At 31.7% G+C, this 11,407-nt stretch overlaps 1 protein-coding gene across 2 annotated transcripts; it reads right to left on the bottom strand.

The window, feature by feature from the left end:
• Positions 1 to 459: 459 nt before the first annotated feature.
• LOC132739173 (uncharacterized) lies at positions 460 to 4,874 on the bottom strand. 2 transcript variants are annotated; one of them, XM_060726827.1, is made up of 7 exons: positions 4,593 to 4,874; positions 3,884 to 4,047; positions 3,548 to 3,761; positions 3,323 to 3,403; positions 2,807 to 2,896; positions 2,315 to 2,419; positions 460 to 1,700 (listed from the first exon to the last, which is right to left on the bottom strand). In XM_060726827.1, the coding sequence occupies exons 3-7, from the start codon at positions 3,716 to 3,718 to the stop codon at positions 1,335 to 1,337; spliced, it is 813 nt and encodes a 270-aa protein (XP_060582810.1). In that variant the 5' UTR covers positions 3,719 to 3,761; positions 3,884 to 4,047; positions 4,593 to 4,874; the 3' UTR covers positions 460 to 1,334. The 2 variants fall into 2 exon arrangements, with proteins under 2 accessions (XP_060582810.1, XP_060582811.1); XM_060726828.1 differs by lacking the exon at positions 2,315 to 2,419.
• Positions 4,875 to 11,407: the final 6,533 nt, after the last annotated feature.

Here is an 11,407-nt window from a genome sequence, read left to right as displayed (position 1 = left end):
AGGGAGGTAACGCGTTTTGTTGATTTCAACACATAATTGTACTGAAAAGCAAATATTTCTAAAGCCAGTCATCGGTAGCTCCATATTAAACAATTTTATTCATTTGGACGGTAACATCTTTATGCTGTATTTATTTATTTATTTGGTTGTTTTTTTGTTTTTGTTTCGTTTTTTTTTCATTTTGGTGGGGACTATGATTTTATAATAAAATATCATATCCGCAATATCACAAAGCAACTGTGTGTTTTATGTTTAGGTGTAATTCAGTCCTTGTTTATTCAAAATGGCTTCAGAAGACAATTTTACTTAGTTATCTCCCTTTTTTATTCCCTTTTTTGTACCAAGATAATTATTAGCAGATGTTTTTACTCTTTTAACAAGTTAATTCATTGTACCTATCATTGGTACACATAAATAGACATAATGAAATATGGATCGAGCTCAAATTTGGCATCAGATCACATATTTTTCGAATTATTAAGGTGACGGTAAATTCACCTTTACATGTAGTTCTTGCATAACTAAGTAACAGATAAGATCATTACGTTTGGCGATTTAAGAGGGACATTCGAGACATTTTTCTCAAATCATTAAAACAGGAAGTTTAATTACACTGATAAACTAACAAATAATACATATTTTGCTTGAGAAGGATTTATAAAAATAAAGGTTACCTATGACCAATGATTATACAAATTAATTGCTGAATGGTGATTTCCAGAGTCTAAAACGACGAACACCGTTCTACGTAATTTCAACAGTGAATAATATATTGATATTGAACAACTAGGAAACAGAAAAATACTGTCATAAAAATTGACACATGCTTTATTTCACTTGTATTTACAATAATAAACTATAATCAATGGTTGGTAAAGTTTCTAGAATGTTATTTGTATTTTATATGTGTATATAGTTTGCTTTGTTTGTTTGTTTGTTTCATTTTACGCCTTTTCCCAACAGTATTACAGTCATATAGGCGGGTAGTTTCCTAACCATCGTTCCTGGAGAGTTACACCAGTACTAGACTACCTTCCTCCGTGCTAAACTACCAAAGCATCTCCCGGAGATCGAACCCACGCCAGAGAGGTAACTGGATAAGAAGTCATCGACTCTAACCCCTCGACAACGGAGGCGGCTAAATAAGTTACCTTCACAGATATAATTTGATTGGTAAAATTGCTAGAAACAACAAATAGCTATATTAAAATATATCTGATATAGGAATTTTACATGATTTGTTTATTATTATTTAATCTTTTATTATTATTATAATTATTATTATTATTATTATCATTATTATTATTATTAAAAATGGATGTGCGTTGTGTATATTAAGAAAAAAATGAACCAATACTATTGCTCCTACTTCTTTGCTGTGGATGAAACTTTTGAAACAATTGTCTGATACCCTTCTTTGGTTCTTTGGCTAAGTCGCTCTGGCTTTTAGTTACCCCCATTCTGTGCGGCGAAGAGGTCCTTCTATGCTCTATTTCATAAAACCGTCGATTTCTGCATTCTTTGAGGCCTTGAGCGATACCTTTTGCAACTACCGGTCCATTTTCATAAAGAAGAAGTACAGGCCAAACAATAAAATCCATTTTTTTGCCACACATGGTGTATGGTATATACATGTCTTCCTTGAATTCTTTTCTGTGAGCTTTTACATCAAACTCCATCTTCATTGGCGGAAATTGAATCTGAAATAATAATATTCTACTTGATCCTGACACCGGCAACACAACTATCTTCAATACAAATTTAAATAGGTAAGTTTCGATAAGTTATCTTAAATGAGCGACCTGGCAGGATAACGACCAAACTGGCATTGTAAGATCAGAAAGCAATTTATTTTTGACGATGGAAACTATCATGGTATAACACTAAGAAAGCAACAATTACATCTTAAGCAGTTTTAAATCATTTTATCCATTTAATTTAATTGAAGAATAGATATAATTTATGATGGGCTTGTGTCAATTCATGTTCAGTTACTGTTATTATAATATGGTCGGAGCTCGGATGAAAACGAAAGTTAAATAAGTAAGGCGGAGGAATTGTTCTTTGGCTTTTTTTATCAGAAAAACCAGTTCATGTTTTATGCACTGATAATTAAAAAGAAACAGAAATTCTTCAGTATTTTGCAAATTTGGCATAGCAAGTGTAAAGAATATGCTAGGTACATATGCGATGAAATACGATATACCAGTTGTATTTAAGTGTAAATGATATGCAAATCTGTTTTTCCTTTTGCAGCCACAACAAGTAAAAACTGTCAGTGATAGATCATTAAAATCATGTTGAAAATTCTTACCAGGCACATCCAACAGACAGAAATACATGCTTTAATAAAGGTTGTTATCCTAAGTTCTCGGATACAGCCTGATGAGGTTGATTGTTGAAGTTTCGAAATGTAAAGCTGACCAAAATAAAAAGTGCTATTCAAACATTTGTGTTTTATTACAATTTTCATAAATTTCGATATATCTCTTACAATGTAACTTACTGTTAATGCTTATATTATAATAGTGCCTGTATATGTATGACCACCTGATTGTATTTCATTTGAATGTTCATGTTTGTTGTATTTTGTTGCATTTTTGGCCGGATGCCTATTTTACAGGGATAATAACTAACAAATAACTTTTATTGTAACACTATCTTTAAACTCTTAAACATTTTTTTCTTAATATGCAATGTTAAAATGATATTTTATAAACACAATACGTATCTGTGATACATCACATAGATTCAAAGCTTGTTTGGTCGTTACGAAATCAAAGTTGTGATGCAAAATAACTATTACCTTGTAAATGTCCTCACATATTCCTTGGGAAATGCGTTTCTTGCAAGAAGAAAGTTGTTTGCGTGCTTCTTTTAATAGACCATTATCAGTCTTATATGAAACATATAAAAAGGCTTACTAATAACGGAAAATGTATTAAATATTTAATGTGTAGCTTCCAGTTTTATTTATTTGTATTGGCTGCACGTATATTTCATCAAAGTCTGCAAAAATATTTAAAAAGTCGCTTTTAAGCAATAAATTATTGTTCTTCTTATTTAAAAACTATCCCAATATTTTATTTGCATATATTTTCAACCTTATTATTATTTTAAAAGACAACAGTTGTATTCTTTAATAAACTTCAAATTTACGATCAAGATAATGTTAAAACACATTGCATATTTTATGGTGTTTTTAAACTATGAAACAATAAACATTAACATGCAAACGTGTTCGCTTCAGATTAATTTTAAAGAGGACTAACTAAATAAAAATAGTATAAGGAACAGTCAATAAATCTTTACAACGACCTACCTCTTTGTTGTTCATAAGCAATGCGTTATGTACGTTGACGTCTTGTTGCTTTGCCACATATGTACAGAACTCCATGATTTTCTGTAAATAGAATTATTGTGTCCCCAAGGCTTATGACTACATAAAACTTTGACTGTATTCTTATATATTTTGAAGGAAATAGAATATTGAATTGAAATAATATCAAATTAGGAATGTACTTTAATATTTGACAAAGGTTGATACCTTCAGAATGCGCAATAACTCTTGCGTTATTTTTTCTTCCGTTTTAAAGTCCTTTTCAATTTCTTCATATGCATCTGTCCATTCAATGTCATACAAATCCAGGTATCTTTCTGCGACTTTTGTTGGCCGTTTATCATCGCTTATGTCATCTACTTGTATTTTTTGTTTCATATCATCTTGAACGTCTTTAATTGTTTTCTCAAGCTCTTTTTGCCTGGAATAATAAATTTGTTGATACTTGTAAATTCATTGAACCAAGCAAATAATTTTGACACGAAAATCTTTTGTTTTAATTTGTTATGCAAAAGAAATATTATGAGAGAAAGATGTTTTTACCTTTATAAAAGGCGTGTCTGCATATCGTTGAAAGCATCTCTTTCCGTTTTGAGTGCATCTTGAAATTGTCTTTCTTTTGTTATAAGTTCATATTGAGCTGTTCTTAAATGATATCTCAAATGCTCGTTTTCACTCTTCAATTTCTTTATTGTCGTGGATGTATTCTGCAAAAAAAGACAATTCTTCATTCTTGCTAAAGAACAATGTACATAAACCATACCAAGGGCTTTGAGTGATCACATTTCTCGCCTGATAAAAGTCAACTACTTTGTATCAGGATTTAAATAATTACCATGGAGAACACGTTTTTATTCAAAGGACATCAACACGGTCAAAATAGGCCGTTTTATATGCGCAAGAACTTGAGTTACCGATCAATCCTGTAAAGTTTCATTAAATTGGCATTAATAGAATAAGAGAAGTAGTCCGGGAACAATAACTTTTTAAGAAAGTAAAAATCATTAAATCATTTAACCGGCAAATGTTGCGAAATATGAAAATATCGTGCAACATTTAACGTTATAATTGGAACATTAAACAGTAAATGATTTTGCGAGATTTAGCGGTTGTTGCGATATTTAACGGCTATGGTACGACATGTAGCGAAAATGCGACATTTAGCGGCGTTTCGACATATAACGGCGCCACACACACTACTATAGAAGTAAAATTAAAGAAATATCGTTACCAAAAATTGTGATAAAATTACCTGTAGGTACTGAGAACATTCCTCGGCTTTGGTAGCGGCATCATGTAAAGCATTTATTGTTGTCAGAATCCTTTCGCTCCCGATTTCTTTCTCCATTTTGAAAAATGAATGATCAACTACAATACAACACGGTATATCATGCCTACAATACTTTTAAGAAACTAAAATTGCATTTTCGATATACACATTGTTTTATATTACATTTGCTGCTGAATAACAAATCGGTAAATGACCCTATAATAATAAACCGAAGATCCGTGTCTCACATATTAATTTTATATTGTAATCTAATATCTAAGTTGTTAAGATGTACCTTAAAGGGATACTCAGGCAAAATAATGACAAAAATATTAAAATGATCTTATGTATTCAAATCACACTAAAATTACTTTTTTCTAAAGTCCCAACATAAATTTCGTTATAAATTATATATATTTTTGGTTTGAAGTGTAAATATATCTAAATATGTTAAACGAAATTTAGACGCCAACAGAGTCACCGAAAAGTTTTAAAACAAGTCATGTGACTTGAACAAACCCTGGAAAATACAATAACAGATATTGTGGATATTGTATGATTGAAACAAGTCTAAGTCATACATTTGACATGCTCTTTAACGTTTCCAGAGTTCACTGTTGCAACTAATGTGAAATCTTAGTGCTCTAACCTGACCCACGCGGGTCAAGTTAGGAAAACACCATTTTATTCTTTATATTTAGAAAAGTTTTGTTCCTTTGACTGTCTAGTGTACTAATTTTGAGGACATTTACAGAATAATGAATGAAACATTCAAAACTAAGAAATGAAAATTTTGCCTGTGTCTCCCTTTAACAGCTACACTATTTGTAAGTATGTTAAGATAATAGGTTTTTTTCTTCCTCTTTCTCTTTCAAACGTTGAGTTGGAAGTTGATATTTTTATGAATAATTATGGATGCTGATAATTTTAATCTCAAGTTTTTTAATTAGACTTTTGTAAATTTTTACCTTTTATCTCAATCTGATTAAAATCAGCCCTAAATAACGCTCCGCTTTTAGATCTTACCGTGACCAAATACTAAATAATTTCTGGTACGCTTTCACACAGCCAATCATCGGCGTGCTTTCATTATTTTGAAAACGATGTAGTTTCTAATGTTAACCCTGGTTAAACCAATAATGAGAAGGTAATTTTCACGATTTCGAGGACAAACATGGCGTTGTCCGTATGGCCGACATGTAAACTGGCAAAACAATCTTCCCTATTAAAAATTGACTCTATTTTTTCAAGCAAATTTGTTAAGAATTACTAGTACTTCAAACATTGTTTTTTCTAACAAAAATTAACAATTAGTTTAAGTACCACATATAACGGTATTTTGTTGCTACTTCTAATGCCTATGTAAAACCCGTTTGTTCGCATGGCTAAAAATAGCTTTCTCGGGGAATCCGAATAATAAAGAAAGCGAAACATATACGGTCGTCATCAGATCTACAGAAAAGAAATAAGTATATCTGAACTTTTGTCAGTCTTTTATCTTTGAATAAACTTCCGAAAGGTCATATTCAAAATATGTGATTTATTGGATACAGTGTCAAACGCAATAAATATATAAAACGGTCAGATTCAACTGATTCAAAAGCAGAGATTGGACTGGAGTAGTAAAATGTATGTACATAATAAGAGTGATGTTACGTTGTATCAAAATACATTGCGTTGCTATGGAAATTAACCCTGATTAACTACTTGATAATTAGATGTTTTATCAAAATTAAATGTTTAATTCATGGTAGAATATTAGGGTAGACATAATGCAATTTTTACCTTTTTTACGTCTCATTTCTCATTAATTACAATTCTTATAATTATTCTTATAATAATTATTATTATGATGATGATGATGATGATGATGATGATGATTAGTATTATTATTAGTAGAAGTATTAATATTATTACTATTATTATTATCATTATTATTATTATTATGTCACTTTCAACAAATGCTTTTGGTTGCAACTCGGTGGTATATCAATCTTACCGCTAATCCTGGACAACTAACCTTTGATTACCAATTTTTACGTAAGTGACCAATTACTTATTTTAAAAGATTTCTGAATGAGCGGCAAGAAACAAATGACAATGATACACATTATTACGGATAAATTAGGCCTCGTCCGATGATTGTGCTTGCGATCTCTGTATAACAAATCGGAGGCTCTCAACATGACGCTAAGTGTGTGGAAACTGTCACCTTTTCTTAAAATTATTTATCATCTTTTCTGTACGTGTCTCAATAAAACCTCTTGTAAAAATGATGTATCATGCACACAGACATAATTCAATATATTTACATTGCAAATGCAATAGTCCACTTATTGAAATAACTAAAATATCTTGCTATTTTTTCACATTAATGTCGACAGTATTGGCCAGGACTAGGCACTTTGTTAATGTTGTAAATTGGAAATAAAAAAGCAGCAAAAACAACTTCATACTGAAATAATGAATTTGATGTAAGGTTATACATGTAATAATGATTATATAGCTATAATGGAGCAATGCTACCGATTGTCGTTAACTGATCATAGAGCATTTCAATTTTATGTTTGCTACTGAACAGCGCATTGCATCTTTTGTAACTATATTCTTTTTTCGTAAAGATAAGTTTCATTATGATAAGTTTCAAATGATGTATCTAGATGGTTTAAATTAGCGATTATTCATAAATTGCGTAATAACAAACAAACTGTATTTCGAAATCGAAATAAAGAACACGTTGGAAAACAAACGGAAATATTTCAATTTAACAAGCATTTCAAATTTGCATGTTAAATATAATTATACTACATATTTAAAATATAGTGCTCAATTTTTGCTAAACACCTTATGTTTGAGTGTGAATATTTTCTAGGGTAATTTTATTAACGCCTTGCGAACAAATTTTAATGCTGATTTACTGTTTTATCAATTAAGCCGAAGGATAAATTTTTGCATTGATTTTGTTGTAGAGAAGAGGATAACCCCAACCCCTCTTTGAAGATTTCAGAACATGCAGCGTGTTTTCCAAAATTGTAAAATACGATTTTTTAGAGTTTTAATTTTAATACCATGTGTGTGACCTGTTACTGTCAATGTCAGCTTGGCATCGTCTTCTCTCTCATACTCCCTATTAGGGTTCTGATAGTTCAAACGGGTATTGCTGCCTTTTCTTAGACCAAAATGACTTAAAGCTCCTGGATGGTTCTGGGGTGCAGATGACAAGCTGAAATTTTAAACTGCAGCTCATTCCACATATGTTCTATTGGATTTCAGTCAAGTGAGCGAGCTGGCCAGTTCATGCGCTCAATAGACTCCCTCTCTAGGTAGTCTTGGACCACCCTGGTCCTATTTGGGCGAGCATTATCGTCCATTACAATGAACTAATTGCCGACTGCTCCAGCATATAACCTAACCTGAATATATGTATCGGTGACCTGTCATTGTGTCTTTATTCCGCACAACGAGGTCGGATTGTCCATCCCATACCTCCCCACACCATAACTGACCCACCTCCGTAGCGATCATGCTCAGCAATATTTGCAGCTTTTAACCGTTCACGAGTCTAGCACGCCGATCTGTGAAGTCTACTCATCAGTGAACAGAACATGTCTCAAGTGTTGCATGGTCAACCGTGTATGCTCTATGGTCCATCTCAAACGGGCCTGGCGATGTCGACACGTCCTTGGGATACATATGCAAGTTCTTCTCGACCGCAAATTACCTTCATGCAACCTTCTACATACTGTCTGCGTGGAAATTAGGACGCCCGCAGCATTAACATGGTCATTTCAAAGAGAAATTGCTGTCGAAAACCTTGTAAGATGCGCCTGAACGAATATAAACCGATCCTGAGCTGGTGTTGTGATCCTTTGCCGACCTTTAGCATGCCTCCTGGCGGGTGTACCATGTAACCGGTATCTACCCCAGGCTCTCGTAATGACGATGTGGTGTACATCAAGCGTCGCACCAACCTGGCGGAAGGTGCCCCCATCCCCTAGCTGCTGCATCATCAGCCCTCCATAAATCTGATCCTCTGAAATGATGCCTAGTGTCAACATTCGTCATATCGTAGTGACAGATATAAGAAATGTTATCCACTTGGTGAAAATAAGTCGATGATGTCACCGAATAACAAAAGACATGTGATTTGTACTACCCACTAAAAATATAGAGATATTGGGGTGCATGCTTTCCTTGCTACCTGGACGAGTTGTAACAGATTAGTCAACACGGATTCATGTCAGTGGACTATCTCAAAACATTTGCTGAATAAGAATTTTCAAATATTGGAAGGAAATCTGTTTCACACTTGTGATAATATAACAATTAATTCATGGTGTTTAGCAACAGTTGAGTACTATAAAATTATGTAAAGTTTAATTATGTATTTCCTTATTACAAATTTGTGCATTATTAATTACCAAAGCATATAAAACTTTGATTTTCCAGTAGAATAGTAACTTTGTTGGTTAGGTCAATTCCAGACGTTAATACATATTAACATATGTATATTCCTTCATAATCACTCTTCAAAATAAGAAGAATAGGAATGTAAAAGTTCTCTCAGGTTTTTGCAAATTGTATGGTCAAGTGCGTCAGACCAATAATAATTATAATAATAAACGCATGTTGGTGAATAATTGAGCAAAACATTACAGATTGTTGTCTTTGTTGTTTTTCAACGTAAAAAAGAGTCAAATAATTTAAGTGAAACTGATAACTTTGTCAATGCATCATCTGCTTACAGAGTTTTTAACCAATAATATTGAAGGCATAAGTTGTAGGTGCATGTGTCGGCGTTTCCTCGCAAGACCTTAGAAATGTTACATCGATATGTTTAAAATACGCAAGGTCGATACTTCAAAACATTTAGCATGAGAAATATTATTTTTAGACAAAACAAGTGCCTAGATGTTATCTTGTTATGCAATCACATTCCGTTATTAATTAAAAAAGCGTTATTGTCAAGTAAATGTTCATATTAATAAAGCGAAATCAATATACCCATTCAATTTGATCTTTTAAAACAAATTTTAACATCTCATTTCGTTACATTTTGTTTTCTATTAAAACATTACCGTATCAATGAAGTATTATTTTATTATCCAATTACCAACATTTAAAATGTCTCTTTAAATGTAAAATGAAAACCATTCTGTGATTTGTTTTATGATTGTAAGCATGTCATGAAATAGAAATAACAAATCATTTATTTTAATCAGGTTATTTTAGATAAATAAGCATCAAGATTAAGTAACCAGAGATTAGAGAATCGAAATAAACTTAATAGACGTTTATAAATTGATCATCATTTTTCAGTGATTTCATAAAACTTTAAATGCTTTTGCAGGATCGCTTTCACCGCGTTCATTTTCCTGTTTCTCGGGTTTCATTTAAATGCCAGTTTGATATTAAAAGATCAAATTATGTTCTAACATTTTTAGTAAACTTGTTTGCAGTAAAAATATCAAATACACACATTTATTTTAGATTAGTAAACCGATATTGAGATATAAACAAGGTTTAATAGCATTAAAAGAACATGCAATATTAATTCAAGTAGTCATCAGTTAAGAAATAATATGCTATCACTTCTTAAACGTTGGGTAAAATATCTATTTACTCACGTATATTAATTGAACATATTATCAGCCTTGACTTTGATTGAATTCGGAAATATACAAAACAATTTTAAGCACATTGAAATAGAGGACACAAAGTCATAGTTTTGTAAACAGGAAGTTTACCCTGTTTTATGAATTATTACCAATGGAATTTCTTTAATGACATTAGTTTATGAATGTCGTGACTTACATAATCGGTTTTACTTATAAAGACAATTAAACCTGTGAACAACGGCAACCTATAGGGGAAACTAAACATGACCATTAATTTTAAGTGGTCTTTATTTGAAAGTAACTATGTTCTATCTATTTAATGAAGTGTTGTTTTAAGAGTGACCTTTATTTACATGATGATCTTTATTCGATTTTGTGGTATATGACATTCAAAGATTAAATTGTTCTTTCTAGATTGTCTGACAATATGCAATAAATTCGGTGTTTACAATACCTTCATAGAAGATATAACTCGAATTTGTATCCTTTTCAAAAAAGAGAGCACAGTGGGAAGCAAATAAAAAAATATTGATTCAACAGGTAATGGTTATTTCAACTTTGAATAAGCATTCCGTTGTCAAATATTTAAACTATTTGTTACTTTATCCATCGTCGGAACCCATGGGTACTGATTTCCCTGATCTACATTTGCATACGTTAGGGATACGCATGTCTGCTTTAGAGAATAACCAATTTAAAGTTGAAAATGTATAATGTGTTCTTGCGATTATCATAATAATGCTTTTCTACTATTATACATGCATGCATCATGCATTGTTTATGCAATATCACTTACAATTATTTCCATTTTTCAAACTGCATTAATTTCATGAGAACATATCAAGCGAAACATGTTTTTGTTTGTGATATTTTATCCTATGATAACAAGTCATTAATATTCGGTTGCATTTCAATTAAAATGGGTTATCGAAGCATAAAAACTGCTAACAAATCAAAAAATCTTTTTAGAAAGAACATGGAACTGTTAAAGGGAAAGTATCTCGCCATTCTGATTTTAATGATATCCACTTGGCATAAAAGCAGCTCACCTTAAGCTTGTATATGTATCTATGAGCCATGACATGAATAACCTTCGTATAGATGACTGTGTGGCAGCTTTAGTCGTTTTAATCTATTGTTCTTCTCTCATTTATTTTAAAACTTAATTCAGTTGAAGAC

Source organism: Ruditapes philippinarum, unplaced genomic scaffold, assembly GCF_026571515.1.
Source record: "Ruditapes philippinarum isolate M1 unplaced genomic scaffold, ASM2657151v2 ctg753_1_1_1_1, whole genome shotgun sequence".
NCBI lineage: Eukaryota > Metazoa > Mollusca > Bivalvia > Venerida > Veneridae > Ruditapes > Ruditapes philippinarum.
This window is presented reverse-complemented; position numbering and strand designations above follow the sequence as displayed.